The sequence below is a fragment of the Spermophilus citellus genome, assembly GCF_964194105.1.
Source record: "Spermophilus citellus genome assembly, chromosome: 1".
NCBI classification, from domain to species: Eukaryota; Metazoa; Chordata; class Mammalia; order Rodentia; family Sciuridae; genus Spermophilus; species Spermophilus citellus.
The window spans coordinates 10,157,311-10,179,805 of NC_138182.1; the positions used below are offsets into that span (position 1 = coordinate 10,157,311).

The window sequence follows — 22,495 nt, forward strand, 5'->3', positions numbered from 1 at the left end:
GTGGAAGGCAAGGATTGTAAACCCTGGAACTAGGTAATAATTTTCAGCTCTTGTCACTGTGACCAGCTAACATGACTCCTGGCTTCAACTGGTCATACAACAATAGCTCCGATGACAACCTGTGTGCCAGCTGATTGTCACAATTTTGGTTCAGTTTGTTTGTTTGTAGGGAAAATACACCACCTTACAACACTGAGCTCCAAGGAACAACTGACCACAATTAGGAGTATCAGATAATCATGTCCATGAAAATATGTCAATCATTATACAGTGTCTTAAGTATGTATTTATTTTTGTTCATTTTATTGTGAATATATGATGCTACTATAATCTCCCTGTTTTTGAACTACTCCTTTAGTGAAAATATTGAATTTGCTCACATCTTCTATTATTAAATAAAGGACACCCATAGTTTTGCCTGTAAATGCTGTATGTATTCACAATAGTATCAGATCTTTTCAATTCATTTGTATTGAAAACAACATGCAAGCAATTCTCATGGGAGGAATAGGTATATCTAGGAATCCTTGCCATAGGGCAGACAATTCTACCATGTTGGATGAGTTTGAGGAGATTAAATTAAAAACACAGTGAGGTTTAGTTCCTTCCTCTAACTTTCTTCTCCTTTTCTCTCCACAGGAACTTTTTACACCTGAATGCAAGTTTAAAGAATCTGTTTTTGAAAACTATTATGTAATCTACTCATCCATGCTATACAGACAACAGGAATCTGGTAGAGCCTGGTTTTTGGGATTAAATAAGGAAGGGCAAGCTATGAAAGGGAACAGAGTAAAGAAAACCAAACCAGCAGCTCATTTTCTACCCAAGCCATTGGAAGGTGAGTGCTGTGTATGCATTTTCCCTATCCATTTCCTTCTTACATTGCAAAGTCAGCCCTCAGCCAGGCTGCAAGGAACCTTCGTGGAGTGTTGAAAATGCTCTTTGTGTTGATCTAGATGATGATAGCACAAATGACTACTCAAGTTGCTCATTTTTATTTGTGAGGTTAGGTGTGCAATTCATTGGTAGAGCTTATGTTTTTTTGAGCACGTGTGTGTGTGTGTGTGTGACATTTATTTTTCCATGTTGCAAATCCTCCCTGCCTGATTATTCTAATTTCTGAGTAGTTTTAACTAATTAATTGAAAAAAAAATAAAATCAATGATAGTATTACAATTCTATAATGATAGTATATTAGAAAAATTAATTTTGCATATGGAATCAAAAGCATTGCCCATTTTGATATTATCCAGGTGGAGGTAATTACCTACTGGTGAATTATTATAATTACAGAAAATAAAGTAATAATAATTTGACTCTTAAAGATAGAATTTGTTGATGTTACATTATCTTCTTCCAAACTGCATAAATTATTATTCATTTACTAAATTGTTTTTCCTTCCTGAAAATAATTTATCCTCATTCACCTACATACAATGGAACCTTCACTTCTCATTTACTTTGATCAGATCGAAGGCACAGGCTATGAAGTTTTGTTAATTAGTTAACAACATCTGTACCTTTTTTCATTAATGATTATGTCAGAAGGGTATTTACTTTTATCTATGTAATTTATTTGCGAACTACAAAAAAAATATTGATTTGAGACTATTCAAAAGTGTTTTCTAAAGGAATAAATGAGAAAGGACAAAAGAGCTCAAAACTCCCTCTGGTCAAGGTCCCTCAGGTTGCTAAAAACAGCTACCTGCACTAAAGGAACCAGAACCCCAGGCCCAGCCAGGGTCACACAGAATGGCAATGGCCCCTCATAAGGTCACAGCAAGACCAAGACCTCTGCTGGCTGGGATAAGCCACAGCAAATCTCTAACATTGCTCTCAAGACCCTTGGCATTTTTTTTAAAAGAAAAGTTCCGATCCCGTGGGTTTTTAAATATTATAATGATTGACTTTTTTAAAATCATATGAGATGTTTGGTGTCATTCTCATTTCTAGTTTTAAAGCCCATAATAATGTTTGGCTTTTAAGGAGCACTTAATGTCTATACTTGAAATAATTCTGTTCCTTTTTCTTCAAATTGATTGGTCTAAAACTGATGCTACAATTCTACGGGCTTCACAGGGTTATTGACAGACTCTCCTTGACTAAAATTTAGTTGGGCTCCTGTTTGGCCTCTAAGCCTTGACCTTGATGTCCTTGTGTCTGGCCTGCATTGTCCAGTTATATAAAGATTCTTGCTACATCAGAGAGAATCTCCCACCCTTACTATCTGACCACTCTTGATAACTTCCCCCCTCACCTGACCTCTAACACAACTAAAAAATATTTTTTTAAAAAGTGTTTAGACCCCTGTGAGTTCTGTTTAATCAGAATCCTTTCTATCCCTGATGCCTCTCCTATTAATATTTCCATCCACTGACCCCACCACCTCTCCTGGGCCATGCTGTTTCCAGAATGAAGCCCAATTCTATGCTGAGGTCTCTTTCCCACAGTGCAATAATTTCTGACTAAAACCTGCTTTCCTTACTTTAGAAGAAGTGTTTTCTATTCAAATACTTTTGTTTACTCTTCTGCAGAAGATCACATCTTAAGGAACTGCATCAAATACCTTAAGCAAAATTTTCTTCTTTATTTTATTTTTATTACTACAGGAAAATCTTAGTCATCAAGAAAAAAAACACACTTCAGTTTTATAATCCATATTATCTATTGAGGAATATGATAAGGATAATTTGAAATGTTGAGCGGTCAATTTGTCATGATCTATGAGGGGACAGTAAACTTTTTTCCTGAATTTAGACAACCACTCTAGTTTGGCAATAATACCTTTATAATTTCAATGATATTGACTTCCTGTCACTCTTAATTTACTTTTTGAACAATTCTTTGGAATCCAAACAATTAACTACCAGGTCCAATCTGTAAAATGAAAAATTATTCCAAAGTCTTAAAATGTGAGTGAATGATTCTCATTACATGGTAGATTATAGGGAAATTAGAGGAAAAAGAAGTTAAAGATTTCTTAAGTTCTTCCCAACTAACATATCCATGATGTGGCTTTGTTATTTCAAGGGACTTTTGGTACCATCAGACTAGCCAATATTCAAATGCAATTTACACAATTTAAAAACAGTCCACGATAGCCCCACAAAGACCTGAGTTTTATTTCCATCTTGCTTTGTCTTTTCACTGATTTTATATTTTGAATATAGATCAAATTGACTAAATTACTAAAACCTTGCTTCTTGAGTGAGTAAATGTAATAAAAACCAGAAGGTAAAATTTGGAAAGCGGTTATTTTGTATATTCCATAGGAAATATCTGAGGCTGTAATGGCATGGCATCCTAACCTCAAGTGGGCATGCAGTCTTGGGCTGAACTGTGCTATGTGAGTGTTGAGTGTATGTGTAAGGAAGAGCTGTTCAGCATGTTTTCAAATAATTAGGAGAGCGAATTCCTCCAACAAAACAAGGGTGTGGGCACTGTAAAAACAGAGGTCATCACAGCTGCCTTAATAGAGTAAAATTCATTTTAAATTCTCAAAACCCATACAGACTATAAATTATAGAATTGAAAATGTTAGGATAGATTAAGTAGTTGGTTAATGATTGATATTCTAGGGCATTCATCTCTCTTACAGAACTTTGTAGATAATCAAAGTCAACGCTTTGAAACTACTACCACCCCATTCCATTCCTAGTGGGAGTTAGAGATTGAAATGTGCTTCAAGGATGTGGATTAGTTCCTGTTACTACCTGGCCAAGTCACTTAATACAGGCTGCAAGACCCTTCATAGTTCCTTCAGTTGCTATCTTGCCGTTCTATGCCTCTGCCCTATGTCATCAATTATGAGATTTTTAATAATGTATCAAGATGAGGCATAAAAATATAAATGCCACACAGTTGTCTTCAGAAATAAAACCAGAGCTCTCTGGAAGGGCCCTGGTTTAAGGAAAGGGAGTTCTTTGTGGCTCCTTTGTTTAGCTTTGAAGTCATCACAAGAGTGACTATTTTGCTTTTGAACCACTTTCGAGGAAAGTAATTTAATGATCTAGGGCATGAATGCCTCACCTCAAAATAACAAAATAATTGAAAGAAGTTCAAGTGTTGATAGTAGAATGCAGGGGGAAACTGTGTTTTCCCTTCTCTACCAGGATTAGTCTTGTGTACACACACACACACACACACACACACACACACACACCCCCTTAAAGTCAAGGCCATTAGATCTCACTTAATTATTTCTCTTTGACAAATATAACCCAGAACGCATGGAGCAGGTGAGGCCCCCTGTTTGTGCATTGGAAATTGCTGCCTTAAAACCAGAAGAATTGTGTGCGTTCTGGGAAGAGCGGTGGGCCGCTTGCTGGGGTCCGCGTGTCAGGGTGGGCCTCTTCTGCACGTCACCAGGCAACATTTCCTTTCCCTCCTCCTCTCTTCCCGCCACTAGTTGCCATGTACCGAGAACCATCTTTGCATGACGTGGGCGAAACGGTCCCGAAGGCTGGGGTGACGCCGAGTAAAAGCACAAGCGCGTCTGCCATCATGAATGGAGGCAAACCAGTGAACAAGAGCAAGACCACATAGCCAGACCCTCAGGTGTTGTGACTTACCCGTCCCGAGCGCAGGTGAGCGATTTATCCCCACCAGACACTCCTGCTCCCGTGCCCACGAGCGGCGGGACGCGAGCAGATGCCTGCCCTTGGCTGTCTCCGAACTTCTCTGTTGCAAGTGGATAAATCTCAACCTGTGGCGCCCCCCACACAGGAAGACACCTGGATTACCAGCCAAACTCAGACCATGGAATGCCCTACCAGATATGGAATGCCTTTTTAATATCTTTTCTGTGACTGTGACACTTCATGTGAATGACATACTTCACAAGTACACTCGATACCTTGCCTGCTGACAGCTACCCATAACCCTTTTTGAGTCCTGTTTCAGCGAGATCCATGTGTTTAAGTTCGATTTTGTAGCACACGAATAATATTGAGTAATTTCTAGTTAGATGCTGTAAACCTGTGCTATTATGGATTTCTCTTCTTCCCGTTTTTACAGGGCTGCTCGCTCCACTGTCTGTGACCTTTTGCAGGGGTTGTGTTCCTCGAGATCTTACGTGTGGTAGTTGGCTTAGTTCGGAGAGCAATCAGGGAATCAGGAAGCCTTCTAAACCTATTATTACAAATTGCATCTATAAAGATTAAGATCCTTGTCTCTGGCTCACATAACCGATTAAACACACATATACACTCTATCTAGTAGCAGATACTGCGCTCCCAGGGTTGGCATTGCCTGGGTGGGAAGAGGTCAAACACAATCCATGGGATGGTCTCTAAGGTACGTGTTTGACACGCCCTCTAGTTTCTGTGTGTGTGTGTGTGTGTTTTCTACATATCACAAGCTTACTGGTAATGGTAACATTTGCCTTGCCCAGCGAGCAAGACCCACTGGTTTTTGAGAAAGTGGGTCCAAAGAATTCTGTAGGCCTTGTAGGCCTGATTAAGGTTCATTTTTCATCTATTAATCCTCATTATTGGGAAAAAAAGGAAAATAATAACAACCAAAACAACAACAACAAGGAGAAATCAATCATGACAACTTACATGAAATGCGCTACCTAAGTCCATGTCCGATCTCCTCCTTCCTGTTTTTAATGAACCGAATTTAATGCCACCTGTTTGGGGCTGTAACTCATCCTCAGCCGAGCATGGGCCAGGCCGCTGGGCTGTTGTGTTCCTTTCTGCAGCAGCAGTGCAAACGTTAGTTATAAATTAGACTTTAATATTTTTGGTGTTTAATGACAAGTTTTTAAACTGGACATATTAGGAAAAAAATATTTTTTTTAGCTCAGCATGCTGAGTCCAGTACTGTGGACCTCACCAGTACATACCTCTAACTCAGCTCTTCGGGGCACCCATGGCCCAAAGGCTGGGTTAGAGGTGCCTTGCCATGATCTCAGAATACCGTCTGTTGAATTATCCTAGATGCAAATAAAGGCAAACCAACACACTCCAACATCAGGTTTTACACCATTCCATATATTTGCTTTTTTTTAAAATTTTGCTTTCTTGATTTCTTTTTTGATTGAATACCACTAATCTCTGAGTTTAGGGAAGACAACTGGTAAGAAGGCCGTGAATCGTTGAATACATATTGAAAATTCCATGCAAAATGTTCAATATTGGATATAAAGAGCTTTAAAATGTTTAATACTAAACTGTTTGGAAATATATTTGTTAACTCTGTGTACACTTAATAAAATTCAATGTTTCTTCTCAGAAGAGTTGAGACCAAATTGAACCTCATTTATAGAAAACAGTATGTGGGAATCAATGTACCAGCCTCTTGCTGTAATTTCCATGTGGAAGGATCACCCGGTTACCATCTTACCCCAGCTGCACTGTGGGGACTGGGAAATTATCTTGTCACCGCTTTCATACATCGCCATGACAGCCCTTACCCAGCATTTAAATTTTTTCGGCCTGCTTAGCTGATTAAAGGTTCAGTACAAATTTAACTGTTTATGCTTATTTCACTTTCACGTTAGATTCCACTTTAATAAATAAAGAATTAGCATACTGTTTGAGTAGATTTATTGTCAATAATGCTGAATTACAAAGACAAAAAAAAAATGATTCTTTGACCATTCTTGATTTGGTATACCCCATTTTAAAGCCTACTGTTTTTAACAAGATGTGCTAAACTGTATTAAACGAATTCCATTAATTAATTATTTAGGGAAGACAGGTATCCCATAATATGTGGAAAACAATGAATAGCTTGTAATTCCAATTAGACAGGCTTATAGACATGCATAAACCATCACACACACACACACACACACACACACACACACACACACACACCCCAAAAAGCCCCACCTATTTGTTTTTGGCCATCTGTCCTACTTGCTAGTTTCTTCGACCCCACAAGCCTGTTTACTGGTTATAATGAAGACAAGATTTATTTTTGTAAATGATGAAGATTTATGTAAATGTCGTACCTTACCTCTGTTTTGTTTTTTATGGGTTGTCTATAAGGGCATTTATTGCTATGACTAGATATCAAAATACTTTCTTCTAACACGTGTTTAGACGTATTGCAGAGGGTCTTTGCTATTTGTAATTTAGTTGGATCATTACTTTGTGTCTGGGCTCACCGTTGCATGGGAAGAGGACAGCACTGACGAACTGCATGCAGTAGGACCTGTGACCAAGAACTGTTGGTATGTAGAACTCCATTGACATACAGAGTTTGTCTGCACTGTACAGTTTCTGTGTTTATTTTCATCTGTTGTATTCACAAATACAACATATTGAATAAAATATTTATATGAAGGCATTCAAAAAAAAACATTAAACAATTTTATGTAACAAAATGGAATCGCGTCACCCACAAATATAGAGCAATGTCATGTAAATAAGTTGGTAAACACAATTTCTTCCTTTTACCATGCCAAAGAAAATTTTAGCTCTTTGATAATACCTCTCTTGCTATTCTTCCAGGATAAAACTCCACCATTTTTTTCCCCTCAGAAATTAAGTTTGCTATTATTAAGTACAATCTGTCACTATTGATGTTCTGTATAGTAAATATGATGGAATTCATTTGTACTAATAGATCGTGTGTTTTGTACCTCCATGTACATACGTCCATTGTTTCAAGTCCCCATAAAATCCCATTCCTTCTGCATGCATATCTGGCGTGGGAGGCTCTTTCTACTGATTTGTTATGGTAGCTGATTGCTTTGCCCATCCCTCAACAATGCTCAGAAATGTGCATTGCTTTGTTATTTCAAGTGACATTATTTCTGTTTTCTAAAAAGTTTACTTTGTAAAATTTGCTACCACTTTACTTAGAAAAATCATAGAAGACAGGCAAATAGTCCACAATATAAAGGTAAAATGGAACTGATCATCATTTAATTATGAATCCTGGAGAATTTGGACATCTGCACTCTAAACATTCGCTTGTCCTGAGTGTTTTGGAGTGGGGGGTGTAAGGAGGTCAAGATGGGCCACAAGGACTCCTGTTCCAGTCCTTCGAATTGTCCTGTTGACAAGTAAGCAGAGTTTCCTTATCACTCTGGCCACCTGCCTAAACAGTTTTTTTGTTTTGGGGGTTTTTTTTAGGATGATCAATATCAAATTTGGTTCTTCATTAAAAAAAAAAAAGAAAAAAGAAAAAGAAAAAACACTTTCTTGTTCAAGTTAGACATGTATTATTTCATTTAAAGTTTTCTTCCTAATGTAACAGGGATGATTACTATTTGATATCTCCCCAAGAAGAAGAGACACCAAACTGGCTAAGATTCAGTTTAGAAGGAGGCAAAAATTATTTTCAATTTTGTTTTAGAAAAAGACTGTATGCAGGGGAAACACTTAAGCTAAGTGCTCTTTATATTACAAGATGCAGTCATATTAAAATCTAGAATGTATATCATGTTACCTTGGAGTCAAAGCTTAAGTTTCTTAGTTTATGAGTTGATATGGAGGGTCAGTTGACTCTCTAATGCCAAGTAGGGTTTCAAAGTTTTGACAGTGAATTTTCCAACTAAGGCTGAGTTTTATTTTTGTTTGTTTCCCATTTCATTTTGATATTCAAGTGACATCATTTCTGTTTTCTAATAAGTTTACTTTCTAAAATTTGCGCCACTATACTTGGAAAAGTAATAGAAGACAGGCAAACGGTCCATACTATAAAGGTAAAACGGAACTGATCATCATTTCATTATGCATCCTGGAGAGTTTGGACATTTGTACTCTAAACATTTGCTTGTCCTGAGTCTTATTCTGATGTCTCTTGGAAAAGACTGTTTGCCCTTGAGGTAGGTTAGATGAGTCCTTCCAATGTGCTACTAGAATCTAGACTGAGCTCAAGGAGTCCAGAAAGGAAGCAGGTGTAGAGATTCTCCCCTAGTGTTTTAGGTCTTTGGTTGGTTTCTATTAAGCCCTGTGGAAAAATTTTTCAGGGATGGAAAGCAGGGTTGCAACCCAGCACTGTTGGTGAACTTGGTGCCTCCTCTCCAATTGATGTTAATCCCACTGTAACTTTTCAAAAGCGTGAACAAACCAATAAGATTTGCTTACTGTCTCCCACCCACCACAAATTTATTCTTATCTTTCCTTCCTTTTCTTTTTTTTAGGAGGATATTTCTGAGTTAGTAATGGAATCAAAAATCAAAGTATAAAGAAATATAAAGTCACTCTTAAGGAGGGTAGAAGTAATGTCTTCATATGTAACTTTTCCTCCAATCTAAAATATGTAAATTCAGTGACTTCTTTATAGATATACTGAGGTTGGCACTATTACAGCCCAAATCACACATGTATATAAACACCTGTACACACATGAAATGTTAATAGCAGACAGAAAGAAATTAAAAGATGATATTTCTTTTTTCATAGAGAAAGCATTCATTAGAGTTTCAGTACCAGGTGATTTATGCTATAACTCAGTTTGGTTCTGTAATAGGTAACTAAATGGACTCCAGAAAATGACAAACCATAACATATTTATATATTAATTCAAAAATCAGGATAAATCATTTTCAACTTTCTGAGATAATTATTTCTCAATATCTAAACTTTTACTTGGAATACATAAATGCCAAGAGCATTTTTGATGCTTTTCTTATGTGAAAATATGAAACAGGAAACATTTTTATTGTACTTGCTGTCCATGAAAAGGAATAATAGTGTAGAGAGAATTAAAAGAAAAAGAAGCAACTGAGATTATGTGATGAGCCACAGGAATCGAAATGTAATACCGGAGGAGCACAGTTTGGCAAACCACTTCTCAGCTGTGAGAGTCCAGCGTGGGTCTGCTCTGGAGCCCTGGAGCTCAGAATGAATTTTCATCTTTTTATGGTTTCAAAGTATTGAACACAATCAAAGAAGTACATGCAATACAGATGTATGTGGCCCACAAGGTCAAATATATTTGTTATCCAGTCCTTCATAGAAAGCTGAACTCTGCAACATGGGAATTTGAAGGGCATCTGTTCTAAGATGGGTAGATAATGTAATCAAGTCCATTGTCCATCATCAAATAAGTCATCAAGATCCTTATGAAAAACTAAGATAGGTTTGTTTGAGGCTTACAATATTTATGGAGAGGAGAGGAAAGAATATAATCATATCATTTCTCCATTATTTGTATTTCCCTTATCTTACAGAACTGACATGCTCAGTAATAGAGATACAATTAATATGGCTGAACTCCTTAATCTCAGGATAGAGATAACAATTTTATAAGTCTATGAAATAATGAGAACATTATTAATACTCAAAAAATTAGCACCAGTTAAATTTTCTCTTAAAATAATTTTCAATATTAAATTTTGAAGTAATAAAGCAGATGCATATTTTCCTTATTTTTTGGTGGTTTGACTTATGAAGCCCAAGCCATGATTCTAGAATATTTACATCAACATAAAATTTCCAAGTAAAAATTTTCATCTGAAAATAATACATAAATGATTTTGCTACATCACTTTAGGATTTTACAAAATAATTCACATTTAGAATAAAAAAGTGTTTTTTTAGCTCTAAATAATTAAAGATTGCCTAAACTAAGGTGTGTAAGTAGAATTAACTGTATATATGTAAGGAAAGCCCCAATTATTGTACATTTTCATAATTCAATGTGAATTTCATACAAAGCAAAGTTTCACCATTAAAAAAATAAACATTTTGTTCCTATCACTGACTGAATATTTGTAATTTCTATTTAAGCCACTTCTAGATTTTGGAGGGAATCCTCTCCTGAGCTTTTAAGATAAGTGCCTTTTATTTTTTTATTTTTATTTTTATTTTTTTGCAGTACCAGTTCTTTACATAACCCTATACTTCCTTAGGAAAGAAGTCTTTTAAGAAAAATGAATGCATATTTCAGGCCCATCCTATTTCTAACTAAATATTGTTTGGTTTTTTTCCCAAAAGGCCACATTACCATGGAGTAATTTAAATAGTTAAAAAAAAATCTGATTTCTTGTACCTGTAACCCCTGACTAGGTTTTAAAATGCGATCTCTTAGTTCTAGGAACCTAAAATGGATATCCCTGAATAATAATACTTTTTTGTTGTTAATTTTCAGTAGGAAAATATATTCTGACACAGAGTATAAAGAACTTATGTCATTATTTATTAAAACTTTAAAATTGTACATTTTTCATAATTTCTTCCTTTATCTTGAGAGAATCTTCTTTTGTGAGTTTAAAGTGAGAGTAGACAAATGACTTAAAATGACCAGTCTTTTTCCCTTCCAAAGGACTCCAGATTTGGTGATTCCTCCAAACAACATCAGACCTTAAATGTATTCATCTTCATTGTCCCCACCCAGAAATGTGGAGTGATATGGAATCCTAGAAAAATCAGGTTTCCATGAGAATATATCTTTTCTTTATATTCTATTGAGGTCTTTCCTGTGTAGGGACAAAGAGTTCTAAAAACAGCACCATCAGCACTTCCTAAGTCCAGCACACATGGCATTTGGAGTCACAACATTCTTTGCTGTGGGGACGGTCCTGTGTACTGAAGGGGTTGCACAGTATTCCTGGCCTCTGCCCGCTAGATTCCCATAGCACACTTTCTACCCCTGCCCCAAATTGACCATCATAATTCTCCATAGACATTGCCAAATGCCTTCTGGGTGGCAAAAGTTCCCATGCTGAGAACCACTGGTGAAAGAAAAATTCTTTCAGTGTTTTTTATATCAGAGTTGGTTTAACGCATTTTTAATGGGTACCCAGATTTCATTCAGGCGGTCAGAAATAGAAAAACATACAATAGTGTGTTTAACCTGTCCTAGTGGCGATTATACATGATTCTTTTGCATTATGCCTTCTAATTGCCTAGAAAAATAAGAATCCAGTCTTTGCTTATGGAGTTGTCAAGGATATTCTGTGCCAAGCCAGATTTCACACGCATTCCCATTCCATCCGTCCCAGCATTCACAGTTTCCACAGCTACATATTCCATTCCCTGCAATAAAACACACACAGGCAGCATGATCAAAATGCACCAAAACACACTATTATAAATCAGAAAGCCCATTAGAAAACTGTTTTACTTATTCTCTCTAGATACAATGCAGAGAGTATAGTAGTAGCAATGATCTTACTACTACATCTTATTAAGCAACAAAAAAGAAATCTGATCTTTCAAAGAATTCAGGCCATCTATTTGGTGCCTTGATCTATGAATCAAATGGCAACCATCCTGAGTCACTCCAACTGGGCTACCATGTCACAACTGTGTTATCCAGTTATGTCTGACCTAAAACATCAAGCTCCTTGACAGGCCAAGGGGTCAAGTATCCCAGGACTCTTATGTAGCAGGAAGGGGCAAAAATGACGTCTGCTTTAGTGACATACACAAACATCCCTCTCTGCCTTCAGCTAGAGGTGAGGATGGCAGATCGACATGTCCTCATTTCCCCTGTAACTTGCTCAACTAAGTGTATCTTATAACAAATTGTTAGGACTCAATTAGGGCCCCAATGGCTGGTGCACAGCAAGCTTTTCTTACACCTTGGCCCTGCCTCTCCTCCCCATTCACACAGACACATACATCCAGTCCCCTGGAAAGAACCCAGCACACCAAGGAGGGGCACCTGGGTCCTGTGTAAAACAACACACCATTTCCTACACGATGCTCAAAATAAAATTGCCATCAAGTGGTTTCTTTTCTCTCTTCAATATATAACTGCATATGTATGAGTTTGTAGGGTGGGTTACCTTGTGGGAATTTCACAATGATCATATGATCGGGTTTCATTCTTTTGTATTCTTCTAGGCCTGGGAATAATGCCAATGCTCATTAAAAATGCCCACTTCCTCTTTCAGTCATTTCATATTAACAGTTGTCCCTTAATTATACGGAAGCTGTCCTGTCTGGTCACCTAAAGCATTGTTGGCAGGTGTCCCCCGGCTCTATTGCAGACTGTGGCGTAGAACAATTAGAAGAGCTCAATACTGCACCTGTACAAATGAGTCCGTCATGTTTGTCGCAGTCTCTGTCATCACAGTCGCAAAATTCCCCTGAAACGTACCATTCTTCAGCAGAACAGATGCACTTTCCACAATGGCAAGATCCTGAAACCACAAAGGGCATTACTCACTGTCACCAAATAACCGGGGGTTTCCATCTAGAATAGAATATCGTTGACACACTGACAATAGGCTTCTAATAACCTATCTTCCAAAGGTAAAAGTTTATTGAATAGCTGGCTTCTCGGAGGGGAGCTTACTTACTGTAATTCATAAAGGTCATCCCGGAAAGCCTTCATTATGGATCTAGACAGTTGCAATTAGCCTTGAACAAATGTCCCGAGGCCCAGTCTGGTTGAAATGTCAATGAGAGCCGAACTGGCTGCTTCTTATAGATGGTCTCCCAGAAAGGTGTTCAAAAATAGGGTTTTTTTTTTCTCCTGAATTGAATCATGTTTTTAAAGTGCCCGTTCTTTAATGGAATATAGTAGTAAATTCTATTAAATGAGGATTTGCCTTATGATTAAAATAACCACTTAGATACTTGGCTAATAATTTTGGATTTTTGTTTCCATGAGATTCTCAGCGTAGTAATGGTGAACACCTGCATGTTCGGTGGCCCGTTACAGTGCTAACATGCACACACAGGCATGTGTATGCTCGATTTATCAGATGTCACCCTCAGGATTTCCTGCTAGAATATAGACTAGCTATAAACCTTCAAAATCTTGAGACTATGGGGCTCTAGGTTCTATAAATTTTCCCACTATTTCACCCATTTCTCCTCTTTTTGCCTCCTGTCTAATTTTAACAATTTACTGCATGCTTATTAAAATATTTTATGCTACTGAGAAATAATTTAATTAATGGAATATTTAAAATCAAGGAAAACCTTTGAGTTCAATGATATTCCAAAGAGAAGAGTGTTCTCAGTTTAACCATCTTTCATGATGGGTTGAAAACACCCACCCAGGGCACCACATTCCACCACAGCAAGAAAGATGACTTTATAATTGAAAAGAACTAAGTCCCTTTCCTTGGTGGTGGTGGCTGTTTCTCTTTTAAGAAATGATTATTGCTAACTTTTCCAAAATGAAAATCACCTGGACAGAATGTGAAATAGTGAAAGTATTTTCACATGGTTAACAAAATTCCAAACTTGGTGAGGTCAAAACATTTTAGGAAATGGGCAGGAATATTTAAACATAGTAATTAAAAATAACTAACCACTTAGGTGATGAAAGCCATTAAGGAAATGCTCAATATTGGCTTGTTTTCCTGAAGGGTCTAGGTTGACTTTCAGACTCTTGAGCAAAATACAGACATCGCTTTGTTCTTAGGAATGACTGGGAGTCATTCTGGCAGTTGCTCAGAACCCAGAGAGCTGGTCCTCCCAGGTTGGTCTGCAAAGAATGGTGTCCCCTTCTGGGTCTCATCCAGATACAGTGTTTCCAAATTTTAGAAATATATTTATCCCAGTTTTAAAGACTAACTTTCAAATTTCTAGACATGGGAATGTTCAATATTCAACTGCTTGCTTAAGAAATTAACCATTTGATATATCAGCACTTCATTAACTATCAGAGAAATTTTTTCAAAAGACACAAAATTTAGTATTTTAGGTTCCACAAGTGGAGGAAGATTAATTATTTGAAGAATCTGACTTTATTTTTTTCTAAAATATTATCTTCCTTACATTGCAAAACTATTTCGATAATAGAAGCAAATGATTTCATGTCCATGATAATCGTGTATTACATCTATGCTACCTTTTTTTAATGGATCACAATTCATGAAAAGATCTTACATTTTATCTTTACTTATCCCAACCCTGAATTTATTCTAAGCACTACTCTTGCTTCTGGAATGCTCAGCTCTAGGCCTTAGCAAAGTACTCCCCTAAAACTGGGAAGCTCAGCTCAACTTGATATGGTATACATTGGTAGAGCATTTGATGAGTAAATTCCCGTTCCAGAATCTTCTAGTCATCAGATAACTTAGGATAAAAACCGAGGAATGATTTTGTATGTGCCATGAAACAGTAGCTTCCCTTGGTCAGCATTTTCCTGGCTGTGCCGTTCTCTCCTGTTTGTTAATACTCAGTGCATCTCAGAGGTAGGAAATCCTGCTATTGCTTGTGTAACTAGGAATAGCACAGCATGTACTAATACATAGTGTGACCAATTATTAGGACTTATTACAGCACCTTTCTTGTAAAGTGCTCTGGCTGTTATCATCAATAACCAATAATGGGGAGTCAACTGTCCCTCTCTGCAAAGAGAAAAATTAAGGGAGAAGATTCTGACAGACACAGGCTGCAGGACTACTCCAAGGTGAGCAATTAAGTGCTCAACTCAGCTGGCTGGACCTGCTTACACCAGAGGCCCAGCCCAGCTGAGCCATAGGGAACAAGCAGCTGGCCCATCCTGGCAGGAGCTCTAGGGTGGTAAGTTCATGACCAAAACACCACTAATCCATCTGCTTTCTTTCTCAACATAAGGATCCTTAAGGATATTCCTATCCCCCTCTGTGCTTTTTGCTGGCTATCATTCATGGGAAATCAGCCACATTTTCTCATGTGTCTTCTGAGCACCCTGAGGATTTAAGAAAGAAAAATAAATGTACTTTATTTCCATGAGAATGGAAGAACAGAGAGGATAAGGGAATTGCCTAGGACCACTCAGGCAATAAACAACAGTTGAGATTTTAATCTGATTTCCATCTGCCCTTTTGTGTGCTCTCCACCTGTGGTGCCTCTCACCACAAAACCTTTCATAGAGTTTCAAAAAAGAGATGCTTGTTCCTCCAGATGTGATGCGCCATATTGTGGGGGGCAATTAGAAGATGGAAACTATAACATCTCTTTTCCAGGGATGTGGGACAGGGGCTACTTGGCTGAGAAATAAGTGGTTGGGGTGTCCTCTGGACTTCCTGGATAATGTGGGGCCCAAGAGGTTGTCAGTGGGAGGGTTAAAGGGGTCATTTAAAGACAAGTGTTTACAGCCATTGCCACACAACAGCATCTGTCCGTAAGAACATCAAGGTGATTGCCTGGATGGAGGTTGAGGTTACCAAGATAAAAATGTCATTTGGATTCAAATAAATAAATCCCCCCAAAACCAAAAAACATGAATTATATCCTGTATTCTGTAAAGGTAGCTAAATTTAGGGGAGATCTGGACACTAAGCTCATCTCTCTTGGTTATTTATAAAAACAACCTGAGTCAAGGGCAAGGCGCCTCATTCAATGCCCCACCCCATCGCTACCCTTGGACTTTTGTCTCATTCATGGAGCCTGAGAAAATGCTGCAACCCACACCCCAGCAGGCCGTTTCCACTACTGTACCAACGAGTCCATCTGTTACGAAGGTCACAACAATGTATCTTGTTTTAAATTTTTCTATGGAGTGATTTATTGTCTTGGCTATAACTTTGTAAAGAAATAAAATGCTTTTTCTTCATCGTCTCCTGAGGTGACGGCTTTATTCACAGCTGGTGGCACGCTCACACAGGTGGTGGCACGTGCGCCTCCTGGGCCTCTTGCTGTCAGTGGGTCAGGGCTGCTCGGTGGAGCACCAAGGTGATCACAGGCCTCCACTCACAGGTTCCCCTCAGTGGGAGAAAGAAGACTCAAAGTCCTTTGGGACCCTCAGGTGAAGGGTTTTCATTTATAAATTCAAGAAAAGTTGTATGTAATTCAGACAAATCTGAGGAATTCATAAGGAAACCCAGCCCCAGAGAACAGGCTTCTCTTTTCTGCTACCATATTGAAGTCCTCTGTCTCGAGTTTCTTTCCTGTGGTTCTCAGATGGGGTGAGTGGTGGCACTTCCCCTGGGGATCAGGAATACCCGCTATGTTCCCATTATCCTGAGTGCTTACAAAGGACCAGGCTCTGTGACCCCAGTGTCAACCCCTTTCTTCTCTAGAAGCACTAATGTTCCAGAAGAGGAGGAAGAAAGGACACCTCAACATGCAGCTGCCGAAATATGCGCCCCCCACGAACTGAAAGTCACAATGTGCAGCCTTGGGGAAGCTTTTACAATCCCTTTTGAACTTAAAGACTCTAAAGCACTCTTCCTATTGAAGGATAAACAAATAGTTTAAACAAATCTGCTTTCAACCCTTCGTTGATCTCAGGAAATACTTCCATCTCCCAAAGCAATCAATTTGGAAAAGCATTAACCAGAGAGAGGTTGGGGGTTGGTTTGTTTTTCAAGAAATGTGTTTAAGTCAATATTTAGTCCACTTATTTTTTTTTTAATTTTCTACATTTCCAGTACTGAAAAAATGTGAATCTCTCCTCAAACTCTAGTGAGTTTAATCAGGATGTTTCTTTCTTGAAGTGGAACAACTCTTTTTGTGTGAAAGTCACTTTAAGGGCATGGACTGTTATTGCCCAGGCTGGGGAGTCCAACTTGGTGAGTTCTTACTGTACTTGGAACTGAACACGACTCAGCCAAGGCCTGCTTGTGGACACAGTTAATGGCTTGATGGGGTGTCTAGTAAGCACACAGGTACACAGTGGTTGATTTTTGAAATAAGCAAACAAGCTCATTCATGTTTTAGTATCTGTGGGAATCCTCCACCAGCAGAATGTTCTTAAACCTGGTGTTATTATTCTAACGAAGCTGCCATTATGGGGACCAAGTGAAAAGATATCCGAACCTTAGAGCTGTGTGTTTGGAGCTACGTGCAGGGAAAAAATCCCATGCAGAAAAGTTAGTGGATCTCCGTGTTTTCCATATGCAGGACACTCCCCCCTGGCAGCACATCCTCTGTCCTTCTTACTCACCCTGGCAGGGCAATTCTATCCCTACCTCTTTCTCACTTTTCTTCATCAGCCTCCCCCCTGATTCCTTCCCTTTGTCTCTTCTTTTTAACCTCTTTCCTCCTCCTTGATTCTCCCACACAGCTCAAATCTAACGCAGGGGTTCTCCAGGAGCAGAAGCCCCCTGGGAATAGAACTTGTTGAAGATTTGTTAGGGGCTTCCAGTTGGATCGAATTTAATGGAAGAGTAAAAAGAGAGGGCAGGGTGCTTGCTTTAAGCTCACCGAGTGCTGCTTGCCTGCTCTAACGGCTCCAGGTTCAACCCGCGGCTTCTCTGCCTGAGCACTCTAAGCACAGTTCTTGAACACAGAATTCCTGGAAACCAAGGATACTGCTGTCTACGGAAGGGAGCACATTTGTATTCATTTTTGGCCTTCCTTCCAGCACCAGAGGTGGTCACAGAGTTGATTTGCTTTAATGACTGAAGTTACACTAAAAAGCCTCTTTGGGGGCTGAGGCTGTAGCTCAGTGGTCAAGTGTTAGCCTCGTATGTGTGAAACACTGGGTTCAATCCTCTGCACCATGTAAACAACTACAACTAAATAAGCATTTTTTAAAGCCTCTTTCAGCTGCCTTTTGGGGAACACATTACCCATGGGGCATCGTACTCTCTGAGCCCCTCATGTGCCATGGTGGCATCTCTGGTGGGGCTCCTTATAGCACTGCTCAGTGCCTCTAACACACTTCTGCTTCACTGTGTCTTCTTCACAAAGAAAATACATGCTCATCCTGCCCCAGAGTCGGTTCTGAGGGTCCATGAAGCTCTTGCTAGAGCTCGGCTTGGTCTTCAGAGTTGGGTGCCTGTTCTGCCCTGAGGCTGCTGAGCTACGAGGGGAGCTCCCTGAAAATCAGCACTCTGAGCTGCGAGGAGAACCCCCTAAGACTCCTGTGGCTCCTGGGGATGGCAAAGAGGAACAGGGTGCCTCCTAGACAGATTTGGCTATGTGCCATGATAGCAGGATTTTAAAATCCCTTCAAGAACATCCTATAGAAAACACCAAATTGAGGTGCCCAAAACTTAATGTATTATCAGTCAATTCAGAGAAATTCCCTTCTGAATTTCCTTGGTGATGTATATGTGTGTGTGTGGAGAGAGAGAGAGAGAGAGAGAGAGAGAGAGAGAGAGAGAGAAAGAAAAAGAAGGAGAATATGTATAAGTGTGTAAATGTGCTATTCGGTGTGGGTGTGGGAGGAGATCTGCTTTTTCCTCAAATCTCTTTCTATAGTCAATATTTGATTGATGTTCAACCAGCTTGTTGATTTTTCACCCCCTTGTTTAATTATTATCTATTTCCTTGCATTAGGACACACATGCTTGCCTGAAACCATTTGATTTTTAGTCCAAAGAAAACTGTACCAGAATTACAGAAAACACACACATTTTCTGTCCTTTTTATAAAAACAAATATTTATTCTCCCTTTCTGTCTCCCTCACATGCCATCCCCTACCCTCCTCCACCTACGTATCTATACAATTCTGGGCTGTCGTATTGCAGGGGTGAGCTCAACAATCCTCTTTGGCACTTTTCTGTTCTGGATTCATTGGGTGCCTAGGATATACATGTGGTTGTCATTTGTCTTTACAAAATTATTCATTCTGCTTTTTGCAGCTACAACTTTGCACATAAGTGAATGACAATCTTTGCATCAAACCCTCTTGTGTATGTCATTATTTTAGATCCCCAACTTCCTGTGGCTAATGATCAAGCTCTGAGTATGGGGCAGGCAGAGGACACAGTGGCTTTCCTTTGCACAAATTCAGTGAAAGATGGCTGCTCCTTGCTGCTGGACAAACCATGTGTCAAAACAGACTCCAGCAGCGATACTCACCCTTCCCCGAGCACAATATGCCATCTGCTGATTCACACAGACTCCTGCTTTGTTCTTCTGTCATGTTACATTTCCGCGGATGTTGGCAGAGCGTGCCAAACCATCCTCTCTCACAGACACAGTGACCACAGGAGCATGTGCCGTGGCCTGCAAAGCAACCACAGGGAGGGCGTGAGAGGAGGCGGGTGCACCGGAGCTTTTAAGAAAAATATGACAGCCACAGGGTCTCACTGCCTATCACACAGACTTACTTTGTAATTGGATGTTTAGAGGGAGAAAGAGAAAGAGGAAGAAACAAGCTCTCTGGACTCCTAAGGAGAAGGGCTGCAAATCGAAATGGAAATACTACAGCCATCAAAGATACCTCACCTACGAGATTCCCCCTGCAACATTTCCCCTTTTGGAAATTTCCATGGTTTCTCTAAAAGGGTTGGTGCCAGTCGGAGCTTGGTGCCACCAAGCCCTTTGGTGCCAGCCCTAGGAGAGGTAATAAACCAGAAGTCAGTCAGATCAGCCACCCCAGCCTCTGAAAGACTATCACAACGGAGATCTAGCTTAATGTGGTACATTTGAATGCAGCACAGGAGACAGACTGAGAGAAGGAAACCTTGCAATCATTTAAAAGGGAATTATGCCATCCTGGTTTTGATCCAGAGTGCTTCCCCGCCTGCATTTTTCCAGTGTGACCTCTCAGTGCAGTTCTTCACTGTGCACACCACAGCACCAGAGCCAATTTGCAAGACCAGTCACTGTGTCATTGCTTGCAGCATTTATTAATTGCTCTCATATGGCTTACAAATAAAACCAAAAGCTTTTCAGTGTTATTTAACTGTTGCTTCTCTTGACATACGAGTAAGAGCAGACACAAGCATAGGTGACAGTCTCTTTCCATCAGTGCACAGAAGTTAAAGACAGCACGAGGCTTGGATTCACTTTTGCCCTTTTGTTTCTTCTTTTTGCTTTGGGTTATTGAAATGTCTCTCTCTTGCTGTGTACGCCACCTTGCACTTGTGGCAGTTACACACAGCCCTACACACCTGCTTAGTTGCTGCCACCCACGCTCCATTAGATTGCATGATTTTCCATTTTAATTTTGTTTCCACTCAGCTCTTTATTTCTTTCCCTGAAATCACTCTGAATCAGCCATTTCTCTGGGAAAGGTTTACTGAGTGTTTATGGAACAGAGCTTTTCACTAGGATCTGGTGGATATGAAATCAAACATGACCGACAGTGTGATCCCTGCCCTTCTCCCAGGGATACACATCATCTTCATCCAGACTGACCTGACTCTCTGGAGCTGCTTCTCTTGACCAGTGGCTCTGGTGGGAACTTCAAGGGTAAACCTTGCTTCTTTTGCTCTCCCTACACTCCTCTCTGTACAGAGGGGCTCACGGCCAATGCTTAATTGATTTGAACTCATCATTGTGATCAAGGGAACATAACCACCCATGAATCCAGGTAGTGGTTTTGCACAACACATGACCATCCCACACTTCTTCTGTCATGTCACGTTACGTCCAGAGTCCACTGAACAAACGAGACACTTAGTAGGCTTTTCTTGTTGGTGTCTTCTTCAGCTGCAGCAAATGATGCAGCTGTGTGTCTGACACTCCTGGGCACTTCCCCTTAAAAACCTCTCTCCCCCTGCTTGTCATGAAACTGGACTCTCCCTGCCTCTTCAACCCTCCTCCTTTGTATCTATTTATTCTTGTCCTTGATTCCTTTTACCCAGATAGTTCACAAGTCCTGTTGAAACTACCTCCAACTTTTCCACTTCTATCACCATCAGAAACCTGTGAGAAGCCTTCCCATCACTTCTCTCTCCAATGTTCTCGCTGCTTCCTATCGCACCACTGTCACTCACATCAGGCTTGCTCTCTCTTCCTGCATGGCTCCCTAATTCTTGCAGCATGAAGTGCAATTACTTAGCCCCAAACTATTTCTCCTATCTTAACCCTTCTCCCTTTAACCTGCTGACCAATTCTGTGCTCCTTGTACCTTTCTCTTGCTTTTCTGACCCATGTCTTTGCAGAAGTAGGAAAGCCTTCCCTACTGTAGACATTCAGGTCCTGCTTGATTTTCAAAGCTCGGCAGAAGTGACGGCACCTCTTGAAAATTCCAACATCTGCAAGTGGAACTCATTGCTCTCCTCTGAATTTCTATATGACTTTATTTTTATGCTTCCTTTGAAATTTGTTTGCCCTCCACCTTTTAGCTATCTGTCATTGAATCCATTACCTACTGGATCCCTTGAGAACAGTTGATTCTGACTCAACACTGTAGTCTGTGTAGGGCCAAACATACTGCCTCAGAGCAGATCCTCAAAAACATGTATTAGATTGAGGTTATCTTTATCGAAACAGTCTTCTCGTTTTCTTCACAAATCCAAACTGAGAGCCCTAAACTGATTCTAGGACATGCTTGCAGGACATTTGGTTAGTGGACTGTCATTGGAGGACAATGGAGAGTCTTTCAGATGCTGTTTTACTTTTATTTTCCATAGAGTAGATCCAAGTTAGAAAGTCAGTGTTCCCTAGGGCTATTAGCTCAATGAATACTTTTTAATTGATTATATCTTGGGTTCTGTGTTAAAACCAAAGTCCACTTAAAATGCAGTTTTACTTAATGAATTAAGTAAAAAGTGGTCATCTTTTGAGACAAATAATCTGGGGTAGAAGAATAGAAAAATAAGCTTCTAGTACTTGTCCATCAAGCTGCAGACTCCTGGGATGTTTGTGTCTCTTGCTGACCCTGCATTGGTAAGAACTGTTATCAGTTGACATTATTGGAATAATTAAATCTTTAGTGCAGAAGAAGGCATTCTGCCTTTGATTTAGAATATCACAGGGAATGACTCAATGGCTCCTCACAACAAGCAATTTAATG

The 22,495-nt window shown here is 39.5% G+C and overlaps 2 protein-coding genes across 3 annotated transcripts in view; one reads left to right on the plus strand and one right to left on the minus strand.

The window, feature by feature from the left end:
• Positions 1-11,654, plus strand: part of FGF14 (fibroblast growth factor 14) — a gene marked incomplete at its 5' end in the record, with an annotated part of 642,354 nt that extends 630,700 nt beyond the window's left edge. For both annotated transcript variants that reach the window (XM_081307817.1, XM_081307818.1), the window contains 2 exons: positions 640-838; positions 4,409-11,654. In XM_081307817.1, coding sequence (XP_081163943.1) covers positions 640-838; positions 4,409-4,545 — 336 coding nt within the window. In that variant the 3' untranslated portion in view covers positions 4,546-11,654. The remainder of the gene's footprint in view (positions 1-639; positions 839-4,408) is intronic.
• Positions 11,655-11,808: 154 nt separating this feature from the next.
• Positions 11,809-22,495, minus strand: part of ITGBL1 (integrin subunit beta like 1) — a 228,345-nt gene continuing 217,658 nt past the window's right edge. The window contains exons 9-11 of the mRNA XM_081307804.1: positions 19,609-19,755; positions 12,941-13,054; positions 11,809-11,942 (exon numbers count right to left, since the gene is read on the minus strand). Coding sequence (XP_081163930.1) covers positions 11,851-11,942; positions 12,941-13,054; positions 19,609-19,755 — 353 coding nt within the window. The 3' untranslated portion in view covers positions 11,809-11,850. The remainder of the gene's footprint in view (positions 11,943-12,940; positions 13,055-19,608; positions 19,756-22,495) is intronic.